Source organism: Emydura macquarii, unplaced genomic scaffold (genome assembly GCF_026122565.2).
Source record: "Emydura macquarii macquarii isolate MOO-44397 ecotype Brisbane River unplaced genomic scaffold, CSIRO-AGI_Emac_v2 contig_1551, whole genome shotgun sequence".
NCBI classification, from domain to species: Eukaryota; Metazoa; Chordata; order Testudines; family Chelidae; genus Emydura; species Emydura macquarii.
The window spans coordinates 10,272,850-10,297,936 of record NW_027131688.1 but is presented as its reverse complement, the minus strand read 5'-3'; the positions used below and the strand labels follow the sequence as shown (position 1 = coordinate 10,297,936).

General features: G+C 38.9%; 1 protein-coding gene across 1 annotated transcript in view; it reads right to left on the bottom strand.

Annotated features, from left to right (window-relative positions):
* Positions 1-750: 750 nt before the first annotated feature.
* Positions 751-25,087, bottom strand: part of PELI2 (pellino E3 ubiquitin protein ligase family member 2) — a 102,701-nt gene continuing 78,364 nt past the window's right edge. Inside the window, exons 3-6 of the mRNA XM_067554839.1 lie at positions 13,544-13,645; positions 5,476-5,673; positions 4,489-4,677; positions 751-2,101 (exon numbers count right to left, since the gene is read on the bottom strand). Coding sequence (XP_067410940.1) covers positions 1,535-2,101; positions 4,489-4,677; positions 5,476-5,673; positions 13,544-13,645 — 1,056 coding nt within the window. The 3' untranslated portion in view covers positions 751-1,534. The remainder of the gene's footprint in view (positions 2,102-4,488; positions 4,678-5,475; positions 5,674-13,543; positions 13,646-25,087) is intronic.

Genomic DNA, 25,087 nt, shown 5'->3' with positions numbered 1-25,087 from the left:
AACAATTTTACAACCAAAATATGAACAGGCCAATTCAAGTATATACACAATATATTAAAATCATATAAATTATATATTTATACAAAGGGCACAAATATAGCAAATTTCAAGTGATATAGTAATCACTTTAACAGAACTGAGTTTTGAATAATCCGTTTCACCTTTTGATGATTTTCTCCCAAAGTCTTTCAACCTGACTAGATTGATACCTCAGATAAGTAGAGTTCAGAGAGCAAGGATCAAGAATTATTATTATTCTCAACCAAATAAAGCTGGCAGAGTGGGATGGTAGATCTCATATGAAATTCTGATTTAATTATTTCCCTGGTAAACACACATTTGTTCTCTTAAAAATCAGGGATTTCAGATTATCTACTGAAGATGAACAATACACTCTGTTATGTGTATTTAATGATTACATTTGAATTCTGTTTGATTTGCAAACATTAAAAAAAATAGATTCCAGCACTTCTCAAGCGGCAAGAAAAGGTTAAAGATGGCAGTAAGTAAACAAAAACTACAGTTGTTTGGAAGGATGCTCTCCTCACCGCATTTTGGCTAATATCATGTAAGTGAGTTTAAAAAAAACCCAGTAGCTTATTCTTCTATTGCTGCAGTGCTACCCCTTCATTAATGCAATTGTTAAAAGGTTGCTACATCTTAATTAACCCAGTAGTTCCAGGCATGCAAGGTGAGCAGCGAGGGCAAGCTACATTAAGCAGAAAGAAAGCAAAGGCAGGGCTACAAATATACAGAAATTCTCTCTTTAAAAAGGTATAAACAACTTTACATGTGTAAAAGTAATTCAATTTCACGAAATGCGGGTTAAAAAAAGATCAACCATATACTATATATCATGAACACTGGTTATCCACTACACCGAAAGGAAATCAAAGCAAACAGGAATTCCCCAGTTTCAAGTAATCCTTGATGCCTTTTTGGCCAACGGCATTATATCATAACAGATCATTTAACAGCATTTATATGCTACAATTTATGCAGCTCACCTTTCACGTATGATCCAAATCGACAGTTGTGTCTAGTTAACATTCACCTATTTTGCCCACACATTCCATATTAGCTCTTTGAGAAACTATTCAAGTTAATTACATTGCAAATTAAAGACAAATTACATTCTGTATGTTCCTTCTAGATTTGAAAAAATAGGTTTTAAAGGCTTGTCAAAGTTTAGAAGAAAAAAATTTCCATTAAAAAATCCAAGATTAAAAATAATCATTAAGACATCTTTTTTTTTTTTTTTCTGATTAAGGGTACTAATAAAAAGATTATTACAAACATACTACAATTTGACCAAGAAGACTTCATGAATATGCCGCTGATGAGCATGCAACACCACTGATATCTGTCAAGTTCCAGGTATCAATGTATCCCCATTTCATCCCGCATCAGATCCCTCACCCCCACCTCCTCTTTAATAACATTATTATAAAAAAGGTAAAATCTAGAGTTAGTGGCAAAATCTTCACAGTAAATTGTTAAAGAAAATGTTATTGTGGTCATTTGTAAAATGACATCAGTCAATTGGACCCTGAAAAATAAGTTTGATGCAGTTGTGTTCCCCAGACAGCTGTGTTGCACAAAAAGGGCAGGCAGCATGAAATGCATGAGTACCATGAGGCAGTGGGATTTGAGACCAGTATTTTGCAGATTTCTCAGAGCACACATGTCCACAAGGGGTGAAAGCATAAGTTGGAGGACCAGCATCCACATAAAACCCTGCTTCACAACCAAGCCAAAGAGGCACATAGGGACCAACGGTTCTGCACATAGGACACTCGCGCTCATTGGCTTCTGTGTCACTACGATGTCCCCAATTGTGATAGCCATGGACATGACCACAGCTAAGGTAAGCCCAAGGCTGTTTCTCTTCTACCACATCTTTACGGTTGATGCTGGGAAATGCTAAAGTGTTCAGCCCAACAGGACACTGTGGCCTAGCGGCATTTATCTCCTGTCGCAAAGCTTCAATGTGTTTCTGAGTTGGTGTGTGAAACAGACCATCTGCTGTTCTCCACAGAAGGGTGGCTCCACATAGGTCAACGAGAGAGCCATCTTGTAGGACGTTGGTCTCATTTTCTACCTAGAGGTAGAATGCAGACATAAGTTTGAGATGCATCTTTTACAGACAACTTAGCTAGTTCTGTGAATGATTCATCTTCCTCAATACATACCCCTTCCAACCACCATTTTCTGGTAAAATTCTCAGACTGTTTATGAACAACTTCTTCAGAAATTATTTTCTCTCCCTACTCCTTTGATGTGTGGGTCTCTCTTCTACCTAGCATGTGTCTCTCTCATCTTCTAGTATGGATCTTCCCTGGGTCTCTCTCTTACCTTCCTAGCATGGGTTTTCTCTATGGTTGTCTCTGTTCTACTTACAGCCAGTCTTGACAGGCTTGGAGAGTTCCCTCCCCTTCATTCTCAAACATACTGAGTGGTTAGCTGTATCACTCCCTTAGAGCTTTCTGTTGCATTTTGCTTTCTTTGGGTGGGTGGCAAGTGACATGTTACATTGCAGTTACCAGTGCTAGCCAAATTCACAAATACCTTTGTAAATTTAATACTAGAGCATAAAATTAACTGACAGCTAATTCTTAGTCCTCGATTTTCAGAAGTGATGAGCACCTATGACTCCTATTGAAGTCTATGGAAGCTGTAAGGGCTCAGCTCTTCTGAAAATCAGGCTCTTCGCATATAAACAGGCATTGTGTACGAACTACTGCATAAGATTTACTGTCTAAAAAATCTCATTTTCTTTTCTGAATGAAAGCAGGTGATTATGCAACATTTTGAGAGATTAAACTAAACAAAAGAACCCAGCTTCAGTGCAGCTTTCACTAATTTGTTTTAATGTCACAAACATATAAGGAACTTGCGCTGTCGCTACCACCCTTGAAATGATGAATGCACATTAAAATCTGTGTGACATTAGAGGAGAACACACATGCTACTCAGGAGTGAGAAGTGTATAATGAACCAGTACCAGCTTTACACATTGTTAATGGGTGGAACATCCATTATGGCCATATCAAATAAATATCCTGGATATTAAACATATCATTTCAATAAGCATGGCTAGCAGGAGGAGTGACCACACAGGACATTTTAATCTAGCCCAAATGTATGGATTAAGCACAGTAAATCACCCCTATAAAAACCTAGATAATGATACAATAATTATTGATAAAAGGTAATTTACAGAGAGTGCTGCAGGTACAAAGTGCAGTGATCAGAACAGAAACTCATCAAATGAAGGAGTATCTCTGTCAGAGAATTCCTTTACACACACAAAAGGAAAAGGTTTCTTGGTATTATGGACTGAACACATTGCAAAGTCTGTGGATTTATTTTAATGAACACAATCAAAGAATACTGATCATAGCAGTACTAAGCAGTTTGCCATGTAATTTTATTTAAATAAGAAGGCAAGTTGTTCTGGCTGCGGGAGAGGGGTTATTTATTTTAGTGCCACTTTTCCTCAGCAGCACTAATAAGATGTTTTGCTAACACCGTACAATTCTATACTGTCATTGTATATTTGAATACAGCGAAGTCATCTAGAGCTCAGGATATGGTGCTCTCCCTCTTTATACAACTTTCAAACCAAACTAGAGTTAAATAAGTTAATCCATCATTGCAAGAGGTGGGAACAACTGGGGGGGGGGGGGGGCTAGCGAGTACCTACTGAGAAGGGAAGGACTCCTGCTTCTAAGACTTGCAGTCCTAAGTGACCCAGACAGGGAGCATCAGTCCTCTCGCCAAGATATCCAGAACAGTCAGGGATGGAGGGAAGGGAGGGAAAAGGTGCAGAAAGGGAATCTCCTGAGTCCCAGAGTTGGAAGACACAGTAGGAGTGCGGTCAGAGTGGGGAGGAGGGGAAGAATGGTTGCCCTTTAAGAAAAAATGTGTGTGTGGAGGGGGGGGGGGAAATGGATGGGAGAGGCTGGAAAAATATTACCTACACTTCTCCCAGTCCTCAGAATCTCACAGCTGGATGGTTGAACAGTTAAACCCCACCCTTCCTTAGAAAAAAGGGAGGGAGAGAGAGCTAGGCAGGAGAACATTGTAGCAAAAAAGCGGAACAGAGGTTGAGGTATGCAAAGCCCCCACTCGCAGGCTTGGTGATAGTATAGGCATCTTGCTTTTCCCCCTCTCCCTGCTACTGGCAGATCAAAGGGCAGACAGGCCTTTTGGGTGTGTCTAGGTAGGTGTAGGAGAAGTGGTGGAGCTCACTTCTCAGGACTGACTCAGTAACCTGCTCAGATCTCCTATGAGGGCCCTTCCCTGGCTCCTATCTTTGAGCGGGGTTGTGTGTTCTCTCCCTCACCCCCTGCTGCAATGCTCAGACACAATATTGTACTTCATGTACCCCACACCTCTAACAGCACAGTTCTCAGTGCCAGAAAAGGGAGGTTTTCCTATGTTAGTAGTACTTTGGTTTTAAATAACCGTGCACTTTCAACTTACTAGCTTCCCCCTTTGTTGAGCAGATCTGGTTTCTCGTAGAGTATATACATCACCACAGACTGAGATTTCCCGCCAGACTCCAGGTTTGGACTCTTCGGTAAACCCTCCTTTTGGATGCATGACCAGAACGCCATTGGTTGTTAATCCATCCATGTGCCCATCAGGATTTTTCCATTTTGCTGCTTTTTCCTAGATATAACACCATAACAATGGGAAAGGAGACAACCTTTTACTTTCAAAGCCTCAAGTAGGAATTGCACTCAAGAGTATTTCACCAGCAGTTAGTGCTTATAAGGGTAAAAAAAACTCTTTGTTGGTGAATTCTAAGGGTGATGGTGATATTTTCAAAGCAGCAAGAGATGTAGGCACACATTTTTAACCAGTATTTATATTTTTGGAGAAAATTGTTACTTCTAACTCAAAAACCAACTTGTCACACGTGAGACAGGCAGGATGCTTGTGCAATCACTATGTTAGTTTTACAGATAACATATCGGCTAACACTTAAATCATGAAGATGCTATTAACCACTCTGGTTTATATATAATTTCAGTGTTTACTGTGGCTTGTACATGGCCTGTAGCTGTTATCTTTTCCCTTTGTAGCTAGCACTCATATAGGCAAAACAATCCCATTGTAAGTTTAATCAATGGTGAATACTTAGTCAGAACTCATTAAGTTGCACCCTGAAGAGCTGTTGCCGTCTTTTCAACAAAAATGTGGCCATTAAATTTACACTCAGATAGCAAAGATAGGTAGAAGTCACTCTGAAGGGTTTACAGAGTGGTAATAAATTTTATGTTCCCATACATTTTTCAAATAAACAGAATTAATGAGATTTTAATAAGCCTAGGCATCAAAGTCAATGGCAATATACATAACTTGTAATAAGAAAGCAAATTCTTGTGCTTTTAAAAAAAAAAAAAATCAGTCATATGGCATAGAGGCTATTTTTGCTTGTAAATAACAGTTATAAATAGTACTTACTCCAAGAAATATGTTTTTAGAAGAGTCAAATCCTGCTGCAAAAATCCTTGCTGTATATGGTGTATTTCTATCACAGACAATCCTGCATGCAAACCTGGAAATGGTGCTTTGTGTGATCTGAGTTTCATCATTGTTTTGACTGCCAGAAATTGTATCTGTTACTACAAAGTCTATAGGGCTTTCCGTTGATCTGCCAACCTGCAAAAATTCAAAATGCACTTGAGGTACAATTCTCTAAACATACCTCACAGACGCATCAATGCTACCATCTTAACAAAGTTAATTTTGATCACATCAATTATCTACTGTCTGCCAACCGTCTGGATGATGAAATTCCTGCTGTGGACTCAGTCATATTTTCACATATTTGCCCTAGGCAAAAATTCACCATTTTCAGAGCAAGGCATCTTTTCATTCAATGAAACTGCTGTGGCTGTGTATGTAAATGCAAATCTAAAGCAAATTAATATTTTTTTTTTAAAGGGGGAGGGATTTTTGCTAGCTGTGTGAAAATATTAGTTACTGCTGTACTTCATACTCCCTTCTCTGCAAATAAATACTATCATTCTACATTCTGAGAAATAAAAGTTAAAAAACTATCTACATACAGTCTTTTAAAATTGCCATGAAATTAAAACATGTTTTAGACCAAAACAGTATTTTAAAAAATATATCCTAACAAAAAATGAGTCTCTCATTCATATTTTAGCCATCATGACATTTGGTAGCTCTTGCACACAAGATTCTCAGGACAGGATACTCATTTGGCCAGATGTGCTTGAGTCACACATGTATTTATACAGGACATTTTAAATAAGTCTTTTTTGTATTAAGCACTTACTCTTCAAGAAAAATAAAACAACTGAGATTAGGAAAGAATCTCTCAAAAAGCCCTAAGCATTTAATCCTTTCCCCCTACATCTATAAAACTTAATTCTAAAACAAGGAACAACTGTGCATTTAGAGTTGCAAATTATAAAATGGAGAAAGGGATCTGGCTACCTAACAAAGGTACAGACACAATATTGAGTTGGTACCAGTGCTTCTATATTCAAGTTAGGTTGTTACACCATTCTGGACTGTAATCAGGCAGTTACAGTTTAGAAACCAAAAAGAAATTGAGAGTATGTCTACACTGCCAGCGGCATTGTCGGCAGTGGAGGATCGATTCAGCAGGATTGATTGAGTGGCAGTGGAGACCCGCTCAATCGATCCCGTAAGTCAACGCCGTTAATCCACTCCCGCAAGAAGAGTAACGCTGGGGGGGTATTTCCCATCGGCGCAGTGCAGTGGGGATGGTGCGGTAAGCAGAAGTTAGTAAATCGACAGGAGATACGCAAGCTACTCTACGTGGCTTGTGTATCTCCCGATGACTGCCGCCGAAATCTGCTGGCAGCGTAAGCCAGGCCTGAAATACTTCTGAACAGATGCCTTGGGACTTGCTGCTAACCAAAATAAAATGATAAATATTCAGTATGCCAATGAATTTTAATGCCAAGAATCTTTATTTATATGTAAGCTAATAATTTCTCAATGAAGATCTTGAAAAAGTTTAGTGAGGAGGTTACAATCTGCGTAGCTTACTTGCACTTTATATGGCTCCATCATGTGCATAAACATCTCTGCAGGTAAACCAGAGCCAATCTCTAAAACACCCCCTATAAATCCACTCTGTCTGTACAGATAGAGAAGAAAAGATAGAGAAGAAAAGCTCTTAAAGAATTAAGCAAATATCTGAAGCCTATCACCCTATCAAATGAACCTGTAGCAATGATACAAAAAGCAATCTGATTTTTTTAAAACCCTGCTTACTCACTATCTAGAGAACAAACAAACTATGTAGCAAACCCACAAATACATGCTGTACCTGACATTTCGTCATATAAAATATAAAAGCAAATGAAGATTTCCTCCCACACCACCAGTTCTGGATTGCTTTTAGAAGTGAATACATTTGCTAAAGCAAAACCACATAGAAATAATGAAAGTACTAATCAGTCTAATCAAAACTATTCACTTCAACTTTTCACAGAATGTAAAATTTTTAGTAGAATGCACAAAGCAGACAAAGTGGTTTGCACCACTTAAAAAGAGAGTCAAACTACAAATATAGAATGCTCCATTAACTGTTGCTCCCTTGTAATTTATTTCCAATGCATTTCTATTTCCCTCCCTATGGAATTCCTGTTAAAGTACCAGTGTTGCAAGTAACAACAGCTCCTCTGCCCCAGAAGTGGTCAAATTGCTGCCTGACTTCGAAAGTGTCACACACACAGCACTGTTTACTTGTGTGGTTATGTGATTCTGTGGCAGGTTGATATGGTTTTACTTATTGACATTGAGGCATCACTTACACACTGGCCAGAATATACAGTGGGCTTCAGGGGTCTGTTCGTACAGATTGCCTCTAATAGTAAAGATGTGTTAGGGAATCCCTAACTGTTCTGTGTTTCAAAATCTGTTCCACCTTAATTCAAATCGTAACAATGAGAAGAACACCTCAGTCATGCTGAAGATAACTAGTTTTATTTTGCTTTAGTATGAAAAAATTCAACATAGTCTCAGTAATCTGCATAGAACTTGGTCCTGATTTGGTTGCAGCCTTTGACAGATATCCCATCAGACTTTTAGCATATTTAGCACATTTTAGTTACCTTAGACTGTGCCTTTTCTTACCAATGGCACATTAGTACTGTAGTCATGACACTCTAACCTGTGATTTTGCACAGTGATTCAGAGATCAGTCAAATGCTATACAACGTAACACACTTATACATCCTCTTAAAAGGACATCAGATACTACTTCAGCAGCACCTCACAGTTATGAACACTGGAGTTATGACCCACACACCTTATTTGGAACAGGAAATACACAATCGGGCAGGAGCACAGACAAAAAAAGCAAATATAGTACAGTACTGTTTTAAAAATAAACTACTAAAAAAATAAAGGGAAAGTTTAAATAAGAGAGTTGATAAGGTAAGGAAACATTCTGTGCTTCTTTCATTTAAATTAGGATGGTTAAAAGCAACATTTTTCTTCTGCATAGTAAAGTGTCAAAGCTGTATTAAGTCAATGTTCAGCTGTACATTTTTGAAAGAACAACCATAACATTTTGTTCAGAGTTACAAACATTTCAGAGTTACGAACAACCTCCATTCCCAAGGTGTGCGTCACACGGAGATTCTGCTGTATATAAATTGTTTGCTTACTACAAGTGTTTCTTACTGCATTTCTTCCAGCTCTGGAATCTCTAACTCTGGATTGCTATTCGAGTTTTTAACACATTTTATTTATTTATTTTTTTAAATGATCCTGTTGGCCCTGAAAGCATGACATCAATCCAAGTGTTAACTCTTGGTTTTCGGCATAGCCATATCAGACCAACTGGCAATAGGGAATCTCAGTTGTTTTAGACATTAGCATTAATACCTATAGGCTTGAAACTTTTATTTCTTGTGCCTATCAGGCTTAGACATTTCTGAAATGAGATGAAATTTTTTTTTTAAAAGTGGCATAGGCTAAAGATAATCCTGAGATTTATAAATCTACATTGATAAAACAAATATTTGTACTAAACCTATATTTGATATTCCAGTCTCTTTGTAAAAAGACTTGAGTAGAATTACTTCTGGGTAACATAATTCCACATATTAAATGCAGTCAAGCCATCTAAAAAAATCTCTCCACGTTTTAAAAAGTGAATTTAGCATTTGCTAGTGGTACTAAATTCACACAGGGCTATGAGAATTAAAAACAGCAGTATACTTTCCTTATCGCTGTGCCAGGAATTATCTTCATGAGAGAAAGCTGTTCCAGTCTCCATGCCCATTCAAATCTTTGGCCTTTGAGATTATCAAAAATATGCTAATCAGTACCAATTGTGGTGATTTTGGCCACATGGACACTTACTAGTCAACTTAGCTCCTAAAGGGTAAGTCATTTGACATTGCAATCAGAGGACAGTCACTCTGTACCTAGACTGGATTTGAACTACCAACTTAGAGGTGAAATGTTCTGGATTTCATTACCATTTCTCTGAAAAATTTAGTTCTGTCACCCAATGCCTTTCTTTTGGAAGATCATTCTACTAAGTTTCAGTTTGCAGATTGTTGCTTAGATGGTGTGTTAATATTTTCTGAGCTCTTGTTTAGGGAGCTATAGGATGTAGTTTGGGACACCTACATGAAACATGTTATGGGCTACACACACTACTGTATTGTAATGCTGAGATACTCCTCAAAGTCAACCTTAACTTTTCCAGCTGATAACTTGTCAGCTAGCCTCACTGCCCAAGCAGCACAACTTGTTATTAAGCTACAGTAGGTCAGTCACTGATCGATCCACTAGTGTCTACTGTCTGGGGAAAGCAGTGGATGTGATATACCTTGACTTTAGCAAAGCTTTTGATACGGTCTCTCACAGTATTCTTATCAGCAAGTTAAAGACGTATGGGTTGGATGAATGGACTATAAAATGGATAGAGAACTGGCTAGAGCATAGGGCTAAACAAATAGTGATCAATGGCTCCATGTCTAGTTGGCAGCCGGTCACAAGCGGAGTGCCCCAGGGGTCGGTGCTGGGGCCGGTTTTGTTCAACATCTTCATTAATGATCTAGAGGATGGGGTAGATTGCACCCTCAGCAAGTTTGCAGATGACACTAAGCTAGGGGGAGTGGTAGATACCCTGGAAGGTAGGGATAGGATACAGGAGGATCTAAACAAACTGGAGGATTGGGCCAAAATAAATCTGATGAGGTTCAACAAGGACAAGTGCAGAGTCCTGCATTTTGGACGGAAGAATCCCATACGCAGCTACAGACTGGGGACCGATGAGCTAGGCAGCAGTTCTGCAGAAAAGGACCTGAGGGTTACAGTGGATAAGAAGCTGGATATGAGTCAGCAGTGTGCCCTGGTTGCCAAGAAGGCTAATAGCATATTGGGCTGCATTAGTAGGAGCATTGCCAGCAGATCGCACAAAGTGATTATTCCCCTCTATTCGGCATTGGTGAGGCCGCATTTGGAGTATTGTGTCCAGTTTTGGGCCCTCCACTACAAAAAGGATGTGGACAAGTTGGAGAGAGTCCAGCGAAGGGCAACAAAAATGATTAGGGGGCTGGGGCACAAGACTTATGAGGAGAGGCTGAGGGAACTAGGCTTGTTTAGTCTGCAGAAGAGAAGAATGAGGGGAGATTTGATAGCAGCCTTTAACTACCTGAAAGGGGGTTCCAGGGAAGATGGAGCTAGGCTGTTCTCAGTGGTGGCAGATGACAGAACAAGGAGCAACGGTCTCAAGTTGCAGGGCGGGAGATATAGGTTGGACATTAGGAAGAAGTTTTTCACTAGGAGGGTGGTGAAGCACTGGAATAGGTTACCTAGAGAGGTGGTGGAATCTCCATCTTTAGAGGTTTTTAAGCTGTGGCTTGACAAAACACTCGCTGGGATTATTTAGCTGAGGTTAGTCCTGCTTTGAGCAGGGGGTTGGACTAGATGACCTCCTGAGGTCCCTTCCAACTCTATGATTCTAAGTCAAAGTATATTATGTCAACAATATTACTTTTATCAGCCAAACTTGCAATCTCATCAAAAAGATATCAAGTCAGTTTAACAGGATCTGTTTTCCATAAATCCATGTTGATGGCATTAACTCTATTAACCTACTGTAGAGAGACAAGGTGGGTGAGGTAATACCTTTTATTGGACCAACTTCTGTCGGTGACAGAGACAAGCTTGTTCAACAGCTCTGTGTAAACTCAAAAGCTTGTCTCTCTCTTCAGACAAGAGAAAAGGACCTGAAGAAGAGCTCTATGTAAGCATGAAAGCTTGTCTCTCTCTCACAAACAGAAGTTGGTCCAATAAAAGATATTATCTCACCCAGCCTGTCTCTCTAATATCCTGGGACCAACATGGCTACAACTTAACCTCCTTTAATTCTTTGTTAATCAAGTCCCATATAAGCAGCTCCATTATCTTGCCCAGGGACACTATCAGGCTGACGGGACTGTAATCACCCAGATCATCCTGTTTACCCTTTTAAAATATTGGCACTACATTAGCTTTCTACCAGTCTTCTGGTTCTGCAATTTTCCCAATGTTCCAGGACTTTGGCTATGTCTACACTTATGATCACGTGTAGGGCACGTGTGGCTACACGCTGCAGTGAAAGGCAACCTGTGTCCATATGTGTCATTGCAGTGGTTAGCTATACACAGCAGTGAGAACTGCATCTCCCCACTGCTAGAGCTTTTCACTGTAGCAACGAAAGATTCCAGCAGGGGGGAAGAGGAGAGACAGTGGGGAAAGGCTCCTGCAGAACATTACACTGTAAAAATAGTAGAATAGATATGGGAGGCACTGCTTGGGAATACAGAGAATTGTGTAGAGCATATACCAAAAATTCTGGCATGTAGGGAGGGCATTCTTTGCTACTTTACTCACCCAAACTGTGCCTCACCCTCCACACTGCTATTTCTATGCTAGCTAGGTGTGCAGTGTCTACTCTACACGCTACCAAAGGTGTAGATGTACCGTTGATTGAAAATCAACATTAGCAATCCAATGAGCTCCACAGCTAGCGCTTTTAAAACTTTTGGATGCAAGTTACCCAGACCTGCTGATTTTAAAGGATCTAACTACAATAGCTGCTGTTTAACGTCCTCCTGAAATCTTAGTAGAATGGAAAAAGTGTTATATATGACTAAATCATCTGTTTTTTCCAAACATACAACAGAAATATTGAACATTTCTACAGTTTCTGCATTATTATTGATAGTGGGGAAAATCCCAAGAAAGGTCAGATTTTGTTTGCAAAAAAAAAAATCACTGTTGAGATCCACCAAAGCGTGAGAAAATAAAAATGGAAAATCTATACTGCACGGTAACCTATAGCTGGATCTGTGGATGAAAACCCGGAACAATACATCTCAGTAACACTTTCCTGTTTTATTAGTTTTCTTGGAAAAGCCAATTCTTCTATTTCAATTTACTCATAACGGGAAATGTTTATTTGCTATTACATGAACGCAGTTAGAAAGCAAGTCTAGAGCATAAACTACACTTCTTGTTAATCACTAAATGGATATAATAAGAATTCATGCATCGCTATATCCCCTGGGAGAACTTTACATGGAGCAAGAATAGAAAATGATAGGAGCAGAGGGTATTTATATTTGGATAGTAAGGCCATTTCCTCTCCTCTTCTATCAACAGAAAGAAAACCAAGTGCTGAACCCTTCTAACTACTACAAGCTGAATAAAGGCATGTAATAACCCAAGACAAAGTAAGACTATTTAATTACTGCTAAGATGAATGTGTATGGCTTTGACAAGAAAGGTGTGAAAGTTTTTTTCCTGAGTCTAGTGACCCTAACTATGCACAGAAGTTATTTACTTTTTTTAATATAATTACATTAAAAATAACCTATGTTAAGATAATCTTACTGTTGCAAAGTTAACCCCTCAAAATTAGACAATGCCAGAAGTAAGGTTGCCTATGCAACCTCATTTCAGCCTCCTTGTTTATATGCATTATGATACAGTCTCTAATTATAAGATAACATACTATTTTTCCATAGCACTCCTTCCTCCTTGAATGCATAGTTCCACCCCGGACTCCTGCCCTTCCCTCCCACCCTTGTTCCTATCCCTGCCCCAGTGTCTTCTGCCCCTCTTTCCTCCTGATTCTTCCTCCCCACTCCCACGTCCTGTTCCCAACCATTCTCTTTCTACTCCAAATCCTCTAACTGTAGTTGTAGCCTGGGCCTTAGTGCTTATCAATCATCCCAAATGCACCACACGATTCTTTTCTGTGCCATTTCTGCAGCTGCTATGGTATCCTTATAGATAGAAAACAAACAGTGGAGGAAGGGTAAGGATGTTTAACAGATACTGGCTCAGGTTAAAAAAGATACTGTACAAAATTTCAGAGTACCTGGTCAATAGGAAGAGCAACTTTAAGTTTGGTCATGAGGATTCTATAGCACAAAGGTAACACCTAAGAGAGAGCAGAAGTGGAGTTGCTTGCAGAGGCTGCATAACAAGTATGCTATTTTAATAAGCAGTGTCTTACCTGAAACATATCCATATCTTTATCATGTGTATATTCCACTACAACTGTTTGGTTTCTGGATAAGGTATAAGAGATACTGTGTTGACCTTTACAGCTGATGGCCTGTTGAATAAGAGAAAAAAATATTTTCATTTCACATAAGCTTACAGTTAAACATTATAATCAGACTCACTTCACTACATAAACACCAGACAATAACCAGGAAAAGGAGAACAGTGTACAACATTCTATTACAAGGCTGAGTAAATTGACACCCAAAGAAAATCTCTGAGTTCTTACAATGGCTTTTCTGATTAAAGTACTGTATCTGTTTGCTCACTAAGTATTTTAGGACTAAAAGCTTATCTAATATTTATCTTTATATATATTTATATTTATATAATGTCTCAGAAATTTAGAACCCTAATGTATCACTTTTGTTTTTCAAATTTCATCATGGGCTTAATATTACTAGACCTCAGAATCCCTGCATCCATTCAGCCCTCCCCATCCCACTTCGCACAAGCCAGAAAAGAGAAGTAGACCCCATACTTATGCAAGACTTATTTTTTATTTAAAAATTGATGTTTACTCAATTTTAGCAAATTATATAAAGCTTAAATAGCATCAGTGATTCATTTATATGTAAGTTTAGAGTAGTAAATCGTTTGAAACAAAATGATTTTTAGGCTTTCTGAATTTACCAGAATGAATATACAATATAATCATTATAAAAAACAAGTCCTGTAGATAACAGGAGAATACAATAACTGCATATAACTTTCATAATCATGCAATGCAAATAGTTCAATAATCATGCAATGCAAATAATACTTGACTTATTCATAACACTTTTCAGCCTCATCTATCAAAGCACTATACTGAGGAGCTAATTACACTTCTCTAATTTTCAGAAGACAAAGTGAAATACCAACTTAAACTACCTTCAGTGACACAAGACCATTAAATCTAATAATTACATCTTCAAAAAAACAGCCAACTTTAACACATTCCAGATGAATTCTAGTTCTTTAGTTTTTAAAGACAGAACAGTTTGACTCAAGTTATTAAGATCAGCGTCGTCTGCAAAATTAATAGTTATTCAGCATGCAGATGCCTCTATATAAATAGAATTTCTGCAGCACAGAGTACAGTAACAAGATGACGGAAGTTTAAGTCCATTAAAAATGCCCAAGTTCAACATTGTCACAACACTACAAGATGATGCCACAATCAATTATATCAACTGATTTTTAAAGAGATTTTCTATCACACTGGTGATTTATTCATATTTCTCTTGATCTACAAGATGGAAAGTGATATTTAAATTGAGCAGCTTAGTATACTCTTCTTTATTGCTTCAGATAAAACAATTTTCAATGATTTTATTTCCCTGAGACATTCTAACTGATCCCAAAGCCACAGAATTCATTTCTCAAATGAACCACTAAAAGCTCTTTGGAGTAGCATTAAAGGCCTGCGAAAGCCACAAAAACAAGGAAACGGAGCAAAGTCTAAAATTTCAGATGACAAAACTTTTTTTTTTTTTTTTTTTAATCACACTATTGTAAGAAAGAAGAAATGTTTCCCATTGCTCCAAGTGCATATGTTCAGCCATAATTCAGTTTCATGGAATATAATTTACAACATTAAAGAGGTTACAGGATTTCAGGCTATGAAGTTTTGTTTTATGAATTTAGCTTCAATGGACAAAAAACTAGACCATTTTTCATTATGAGTTTACACATGCACTGTGATCACTGATAAGCTAATTTCTCATTAGATTTATGCAATCTACCCCACATAATTATAACTGCTATAATAAATTTCATAAGTTCCATGCATTTATAACATTACATTAATCATAACTTTCTCACCATGTTAGAGTCACCTGTTATCTATTTAGATTGCATCCTGCAACTGAAGTCAACGGGGCTCCATGCAAGTCAGCAGTCTGCCAACATGTTAAAAACTGCAGGATTGGGTCTTAGATTGTAAGCTGTTTAGGGCAGAGACAATCTTTTCCATTTTGTACATACAGCGCCTGGTACAATAGGATCCTGAGCCCTGACTGGAGTCTGTGCGTGCTACTGCAGCACAAGTAATATATTGAAAACACATTTTTAAACATAAAAAGCAGTAAAGTTTAATATACTCAACCAGATTTACAAGCATTAAGACAAATTTAGTATATAAGCACATGAAAAACATTAATGGGGGTTGGAAAGATTGATTACCAACTCTGGAACCAATTCTAGAAACACAAAAGTCCTATCTGTGTCAGAGCTAATGGGCACTTTATATAGTGCTGTATATAAGTGAAAGAGCAAATCAAGTGAACTTTTAGCTTAGACAATTAAAGTAGTCTGATTTCTTTTTCTTTTCCAGCATAGCAGTCTATTGCTGTCCTGTAACAAATGCTTTCTACTTCCATAACACACTATGGAACTTTGCAGGTACTAATTATGTGGGATAGACTGCATAAATCTAATCAGAATTTTGGCTCCATTAACATGTCTGATCATCATTAGATTGACCCTGACCAATACTTCCTCTGAAAAACTAGGCCAGGACAAGCCTGTAAGTTATTTTTATCTCCATCCCCCAGCCATTAGATAGATGTTCAGCCCTCACCAGTCAGTGAGCAGCCTAATGCAACTTGAAAAATCTTTCTGATGTATGAGCTTTAATATTAGGACCTTCATAAATTTCACCATATCCCAATGAATCCTAAACCACACACTCACTAATGTACTATGGCTTTAACTCCAATACTCTCATTTGGTTCCTATTAGCAATTGACTAGGTGACCTAGGCTGCAGGTGCCTTATTTTAGCTCTACATAATAGGAGTTTTGGAAGCTGGTTTACCTGGATTGACTACTAGACGAACTCATAACCAGTGCTTTAGAAAAATTCATTAATATTGCCAAAGGTCATCATTTTTTTTAAGATTTGAGAGGTGAAAACCCCTTTTGAAGTTATGTAACTAGGAATAGATGCACCTTTTCAAATCTGTTATATCAGCGGCGTTCCCCCATTGAAAAACTGGGCTTCAAAAATATGAATTTAGCAGGGTATTTCCTGTTATTGTATAACTGCTTTTCAAAATACTAAGAATATTCTCAAAGTGCAAAAGAGCACATACTTTCCACAATGAATACAGCACAGGCAGTTGCTCCAGTTCAAATAAATTTCATATGCATTTTTATTACTTGTCTTAGAAAGAAATTGGCCACTAACATAAAACTGTAAAGTCAAAAGACTTAGGGCTGGTCTATGCTGGTGGCAGCAGTAGACGAGAGATATACAAGTGACATAACGTTGCTTGTGTATCTCCCGTCAAAGTACTTACGTTGACGTACCACGGAGTATTCATGGTGCTGTGTCGATGGGAGACGCCCTCCCATCGACATTGCCTTCCACCTTTTGGGGAGGAGGCTTAATTGACTCAACCGGAGAGTGCTCACCCATCAATTAAGCGGGTCTACACAGACCCACTCAATTAATGCCGCTGCATTGATTTCTGCCACAGCAACAGTGTAGGCATACCCAGAGAAACTGTATGAGAAGGAGTGGACAGAGAAGGAGGAGAGGAACAATAAAGTAAGATGGTCAGGTGGCAATCTGCCAGAGTTAGATTAGGAAAAGTTTTAACATCACAATTAACAAAAAAAAGTTACATGATCCCAAATTACTCCTACAATCATGTCATAGTATTGCCAATCCCAAAGCCTTCTAAAAGGCCCTAAAAAGAGTCATAAGAATGTTTTAAATCTTGTTATTTTAAGCCAAACATATTTCAATTTGATAAATTTTATTTTCCTTTGTTTTTGAGCCTTTGACGTTTGTGCTTTTAAGCTTTACACCACAACCAGGAAGACTAGAAGTTTATTTCATTTTTAAAAAATAAAGAATAAAGTTGAGTGTCACATAATGATACCATTCCAGGAATTGGGGTTTTGAGTAAAAGACTAAATATCACAAGATCTGTGATAAAATTGCAAAGGTTTGCAACTGACTTAATTCACTACCCAAAAACTTAGTTAATGCAGATATAAGGTTGACCAGCAGTGCCTCATATATCCTTTTAGAGCATCAACCACACCTACACTTAAGCCTCTGAAAACCAGGAAATACAGAGGTAAAAGTGCATATGAGCCTTGCAACCTGCAAGTTTGATTCTGCCAGGACTGCCCTATAATAAGCAAACATGAGGAATAATTAACTAAAATGTGCCATTTTATGTGCTGTGATATTCCACGCTTGTGTTCTCTCATTAGTCTGCGTACACTGCACTGCCCTACATTGTGTTAGGGACAGCTGTATTGACTGGTGCAGGGATTACTTGCAGCAGATTGCCACAGTGCATGCTGAGACATGAAGAGAGGTGCATCTGCCCCCAAAGAGATAATGGGCTCCTCGTTTCTGTGGGGAGATAGGCTTTTGTGCTCCTTTACTTGCACAACCAATGTGTTTGCCATGGAGAGTTGCAGCAGGTTAGTGGACTAGAGGTCAGAGACAAGGGCAGGTGATGTTCCAGAAGGGAATCCTTAGGACAAGGGTGAAGAGATGCTAACATCTGGCACCTTTGGTTGGCTTGTGCGAAGCACAGAAGAATCTCAGAGTTACGAACACCTCAGGGATGAAGGTTGTTCATAACTCTGAAATGTTCATAACTCTGAACAAAATGTTATGGTTGTTCTTTCAAAAGTTTACAGCTGAACATTGACTTAATACAGCTTTGAAACACTAGTATGCACAAGAAAAAGGCTGCTTTCCCTTTATTTTTTTAATAGTTTACACTTAACACAGTACTGTACTGTATTTTTTTTTCTCTGCGGCTGCCTGATTGTGTACTTCTGGTTCCAAATGAGGCGTGTGATTGACTGGTCAATTTGTAACTCTGGTGTCCATAACTCAGAGCTTCTACTGTAGGTGAAGTGGTTGGACACAGGCAGGTGTAGACATTGGGGTATGTCTACACTGCAGCTGGAAGCAAACTTCTCAAGCTGAGTACACAGACTGGTGTTAGCAGAGCTAACACTAGCACATGAAAAATAGCTGTGTAGACACTGCAGCTTCGGTTCTGGAGCCTGGGAGATTGGGTGGGCTCGACAGCCCAAGCCATGACATCTACATAGCTGTTTTTAGCATGCTATCATGAGCCATGCTACCACAAGTTTACCTAATCAGGCTGCGAGGTTCTCTCTCAGCTGCAGTGTAAACATACTGGCAGGTGTTCATTGAGCCTGCCCTAAATAGTAAGGACGGTTTGACAGCTTTTTCCATCCTTGCAGTGCTCCATGTTATCTGGAAAGACAGAGGGCAGTATCGTCTGTCAGGGCAGGATGGGCCATCAGTCAGAGGGAAGAATAAAGGTTGTCAAGTAGGGCTAATGTGTACTATAAACCTCTGAAAGCTCAGAAATATGCACTCTACATTCTGGAGGAAAACGAGGCAATGCCAGTCAACCTCAACTCTAATGCAGAGTTCCGCGATATTTGATCAAAAAGAAATTAACTGATAGTGTGGGACATACAACTAGCAAGTACCTCTATGTGTGGGGGATAAAGGGACACACCACTGCTATTCAGCTACCAACTGTGCCCTCTTCCTGTAGTGCTCCAGGAGCCATGGGAAGGAAGGAAGGTGGAAAGCAACAGGCTCTAAGGAGCACATCAACCAACTAGATGCAGGAAGCGGAAGTGGAGGGGAGCCCCAGATTCTGTATTCCACTTTGAGGACTAGAGGGAGGGGTTCTGCAAAATCCTCTGCAGCATGGCAGAACTGAAGAAATGGGAACTGATTCAGTCATCTCTATGGGTTCTCTTCCCCTAGAGTCTTAGCCCCTATTATGGAATACCCATTTTCAAGACAATCTTGCTATGCACATTTTTAAAGCAATTTGACTATGAGCTCCTTGTTGGGAAGCAGTCCTGTATCTGAGGAACTCCTTGACCAAATGACCCCAAGTTTACACGAAGTAGTATTCCCCTACCCCTACTCCTCATCTGGCATACCAACAATCAAGAAAATCTCACTATGCATGCATGTGGATTTTAGAATACTTTACTAAAATCAGCTCCTTATTAAGAATGTCTTATCTGAGTACCCCTTGAACAAATGACCAACTGACACTACTGACTCTGCCTGTACCCCTAATATAGCACAGCAGTATTATGCTGGGGTGGTTGCACCGTCACTGATAAGGTTGCATCAGGATTTCCATAAAGTATTATTTTCAAGTGTATATAATTTGCCATATCAGTGCATGGGGGAACAATATCAACTGAAGTTTGATAGGACTTTTTAAAAGGGCCACTTGACTAAAGTTTTATTTCCATTAGACCCCTTTTTCCAGGAACTACAGCACTTTGTGAAATGAAATTGATAGATGTGAATTCTTTGTTTGCAGGGAGTTAAAGTGAAATAGGGAAAGGAGATTTTAGCAAGTGAGTGAGGGATTCTGAAAAAGGTCAGACATAACATTCCCAGTGGCCATGAATCCAAAAGTCAGAATCAGTGGAGATTTTGGTACTGGAAAAGCAAATAATGATAAATGAAGTTTTGTCCAAATGAGAACAGAACCTCCTGACCATTTAAAACTAAGAATTCCTCTCTGAATTATGAGATGTTTCCAAATAAAATTCTTTTCAATTTAAATAGTCATACTACTTGCGCCTAAAGACTGGTTGTTGGCAGGCTTTTTTTAATTCCATATTAATGTAAAAACTAAACATCAGTTAATTGGCCAGAATTATTGCTTCTATAATATTAGACTTCAGTAAAGCTGGAAATGTATACTGACTTATGATAGCTGATACAAGAAAATTATACTTAATAGTTGTAACCTTTGGCAAGAGAACATTGTCATGGAAACTTCATGGGCTTTGTGTGTATGGAAAGGGAAGAGAGAAGTACCTATATCAACGAGAATTTGAGTCCCAGCTGTTTTTTAAAAAGTCTCTCCATCTGCTTCCTATTCAGCCACATACCAGGTCCTCTTTTCATGTTATTGCTTTCCTTATAAACAGAACAAGGGAGCGTTTACATTAGCATTACAACAAGGTCTTTAAGCTTAAGGAATTTCAGCCTACTGTGCACATGTTTTCTGGGTATCCACACTAACACCTCCTCAGCCTTTAACCTCTCAGCTGTCAGCATTTTCTTACCTACAGTTAAATGAATATCATAGAACACACATGAGATTGCCCTCAGTCTAGCTGTTAGCAAATCCAGACCAGAAAAGGAAAGGAGATGCCAATAAGACAAATGTAAACAAAGATCAGGTTTTAAAAAATATTGTATTTATTGAACATTTTCATGGCAAGAAATAATTGCAGGATTAGGCAAATTTTGTTAAAATTAAATGGACAAAAAAAAACCTGTGTACAAATTTAACTCCAACATTTACCGAAAAGATTTCAATGTAGCTCAGTCATTTTCTAAAGCCAAATGATATAAATGCTAACAGTTAAAATCATACACTAAATCCCTAATCTGACAGACTGTAAAAGGAACATATTTTTGCACTTTCTGGGCCATGTACAGAAACTTGCATCAGGGCTAAATTTGGGCTTCTGTCAACGTATGTACAAACTATACATGGGAAGCTATTTTCAAAGAGACAAATGTGGCTAAAAGGGACTTTGAACTAATTTTGTATGAATGTAATCTTACCAATGTTGTATTTCCTTAAAGAACAGAATTCATATTGAAGTCACAGATGCTACTGTTACAGGATACTACAAAGCTGCTGAACTAAACATTCCTTTGGAGTCATCAGGTGATTTCTCATGTAATAGAATCCACTTAATAGGAACAGAGACAAACCCCACATGATTCAAGGGGGCAAGCACACCACATCTGGTACCTCGCAATGTACTGCAGTGATCAAGTTATGGATTCTTGGCACAAAATTCTTTTAAATGTCATGCCTGACATAACTACTGTGACTGAGCTTTCAGGCAACTGATTTATAGCCCTACAATCCACCTCAGTCTGGTGACTGCAAAACAATCCTTCAGTGAAACCCACGGAACACAGAATCAGTTGGCATTAGCTAGAATAGTTTCCCACAGGTTCTCCAGACTTTTCCTCTTCCCTGCTCTTATGGCTACTCTAGGACACAACTATCTCTCTTCAAAAAAGTTATTTGCCCCTACTAATGCTGGGCTTGTGTGTTTACTGGATTTTCCCCAAAACTCATTTAAGTTTACCATTTTTCTTGTCTTTTGCTCATCACACATCTATTTGCTGCTCGGTACAACAATCCAGCTTGCACACTGCTTGTGACATCACTTACCCCTACCATCTGCCTATAAAGATTAATAAAGTCCATTTGCTCCATTTTGTAGAATTTGGTACTGCATATAATTTTAAGGCTTTAGAAAAAAAATCAGCCAAGACTGGAGAACACAGATTGCCTTTTCTCTAAATACACAGCACACAGTGATTGGTGTGATGTCACCAGCAGAGTGAACTATGAGGTATCACACCAAAGAGGAGTATATGATCCACAATGGGACAAATCGGAATGCCCCTACAGGGAGGAGACAAGTTGCTACAGACAGTGTGCAAGAGATAGGAGGAGATGTGGATTTAAGAAGTGCAGGTCACCACTGAAGTTTACAAAATCATTAAATAAAAATGAAGGACTACCAGCATGACACATGTGGGTTTAACGGTGTCAGAAGATCTGTCCTCTTTCTCTCCTTCCAGGCTTTTCAAATAGAGAGGTATAAAATTGTAGGGGCATTAATCTCTTCCAACTACCAAATCACTTGATAACAAGTTACCTTTTTTAACTCTCCCTCCATTTCCTACCAAATGAATTTCTCTCTCCTGAGATGCTGGGTATGCCAGTTCATGCCAAGGGCCCTAGGCCTCTCTGAAAACTGACAAATGCATAGCTGGAAACAAGTCCGGCTCACCTGTGTGTTAGTACTATGAAGAGAGGTATTGGATTTATAAAAATATGTCTAGTGTTTAGACTATGAAATACTTGTAAGTTGCAGAATGCATTAATCTTCCTTATAATATCTGTATCCCACATTATAAGGTAATATTTAACTGTTTGCTCAGTAATTATAAAAATGTTTGCTCTGAAACTGTAAACCCAGTCAGGAGAGAAGCATTACCAAGTGTGAAATTCTAGTTTACCACAAGAGGTGTCATCTCCTCTCCAACAAAAGAAGGCTCATAGATACCAAACAAGCCATTGTGGAACATGAGTGGACAAAAGACTGTTGATTACTTCATACACATGAAGAGGAGACATATACAAGAACTCATCCCATCAGCTTGAACTCTGTGCCTAGGGAATAAAAATCCTCTTCAAGAAGAAATTATCTCTATGTTGCTTGAACTCTGAGGAGCGAATATTCCTATGTATAAGCAAGAGATCCCCACCTGCTTATCCTGGGTTAGCCCTAAAGGACATATACAGCTTGCACATTACAGCAGCTTCTATTACCTTTTGGAACCTAAGATTAACTCATTTGTGTATGTTTACCTGCTTTTAACCTTGTAAACAATTCATTTCTTTTTCTCAGTTAATAAATCTTTAGTTAGTTTATCATAGGATTGGCTACAAGAGTTGTCTTTGGTGAGAGATCTAGTGTGCACTTGACCTGAGGTGAGCGAGTGATCCTTTGGGACTGGGCGTAATCAGAGCATTGTTGTGATATTTGGTGCAAGGGACCATCTATCACAAAGGCAGGCTTGCCTGAGTGGCAAGATGAATTTGAGTACACAAGAGGACTGTCTGTGACTACATGTTATGGCTGTTGTAGTGCTTGAGGAATTCACACTTGATACTTGATTGGTGAAATTTAAGTATAGAACTCACAACCAGTTGGGATCCTGCTTATTCAGTCTGCCCTCAGATTGGTACTCACTCCTGAGCCATGCAAGACAGCTTGACATCTCCTGTCTGTCTTCCCAGTATTTGGATTATCTATTCCCCTATTATCCCCTTTTTATTTTTCTCCCCTTCACAGGAATCTTCTGGGATTTTCCCCTTCCATTTACTTCTCCACATCCTAAGAGGTCTGCACTATGGCTGCCTTCTCTTCATTTCTGGCGGCTGAGAGGGCTTCTACCAGAGCCAGCAAATTTTATTCCTTCAATACACTTATCAATGATGAAATATTCTTGTGCTCTGGCAGATGAGCAGACTGTCTCTGCAGAACTCTCAGCACCTGCTGACCAAAGGAGTAACATGTGAGTTCCTGACAGGAAATTAGATGCTTCATTTCCTTATTCCATCTTCCACAATCCTCTTCATCCACATATCTCCCTCCTGTTAACCAATCCTCTCCCTCGGCGTCTGCATCGTGCTTCTAGAAGATAGAATTTGGGAAATATGGAAGGGACCGCAAGAGGTCATCTAGTCCATTTCTCATCCCCCTTTCTGTATGTGAATTGGCTGTGGTTCTCAGGTCTGACTAGTCAAGCATCCTCCATCTGGGGCTAGACATTTTTAAAATGAATATTTGGATCAAGTCACAATTCCTCTGCACTGGAGAGGCCTCAGCTGCAGTACTGTGTCCAGTTCTGGGCACTACACTTCAGGACGTGAACAAATTAGAGAGTCTCCAGAGGATGTTTATATGATGTTACTCCTTGACATGAAGGTTTCAAGGATGTTTGTTTTGGTGTAACTGATTTTGAGTCCTGCTTGGTCTGTTGTTTTCGCCAAGTCGTCTTTGTAACTTTTTGGGGGTGTCGCTCAATAACACAATCATCAGCAAAGTCTAGGTCTTCTAGGCATTTGCCATCTACCCATGCTATGCCAGCACCTGTGTTGATAAAAACACCTCATTATCCTATCTACAGTAATAACAAAACACTGGAAATAGAATGCAGCCCTGTTTCACATCAATGTCCATGTTGAACCACTCTGTTGTCTGGTTGTTCACACTTACAGTACACTTTGCATTGTTTGTAGCCTTGAAGATGTTGACAGCTTTGGCTGGAATTCCATAAAATTGAATATTCCCCAATGTATGCCAATGCAGGCTGTCAAATGCCTTTAGAAACATCAATGACATAGATAAGGGGAGCCTGACACACTATACATTCTTATATGATGGTTCTTAGCATGTATACCTGATCTACACAAGATCGCTCAGCCTGAATCCAGCCTGTTCTTTCATAAGGTTTGCATCCACTGCCCCTCATTTTAATTTTCTTTGCCACTTTCTGTTTAAAGCTGATCTTTCTGAGTTTTAATTTTAGTTTGGCAATGCAAAAATTGTGGTTGCTGCTGACATTTGTTGCCTGATATACCCTTGTGTTTTGGACAGATGACCTGTATCTCGAGTTGATGCAGATGTGATCCATGTGATTTTCTGTTTTACCATCTGGTGAATTCCATGTTTCTTTATGTATGTTTTATGAGGGAACAGGATGCTTACGTGAACTAGACTGGACACCACGCACAATTCAATGAGTCTCTTGCCATTTTGGCTAATGATTCCCAACCTACGCTTTCCCACTGCTTCTTCCATTCCTTGGTTGTCAATTTCTATATTAGTATTGAAGATACCTATTACTAGGA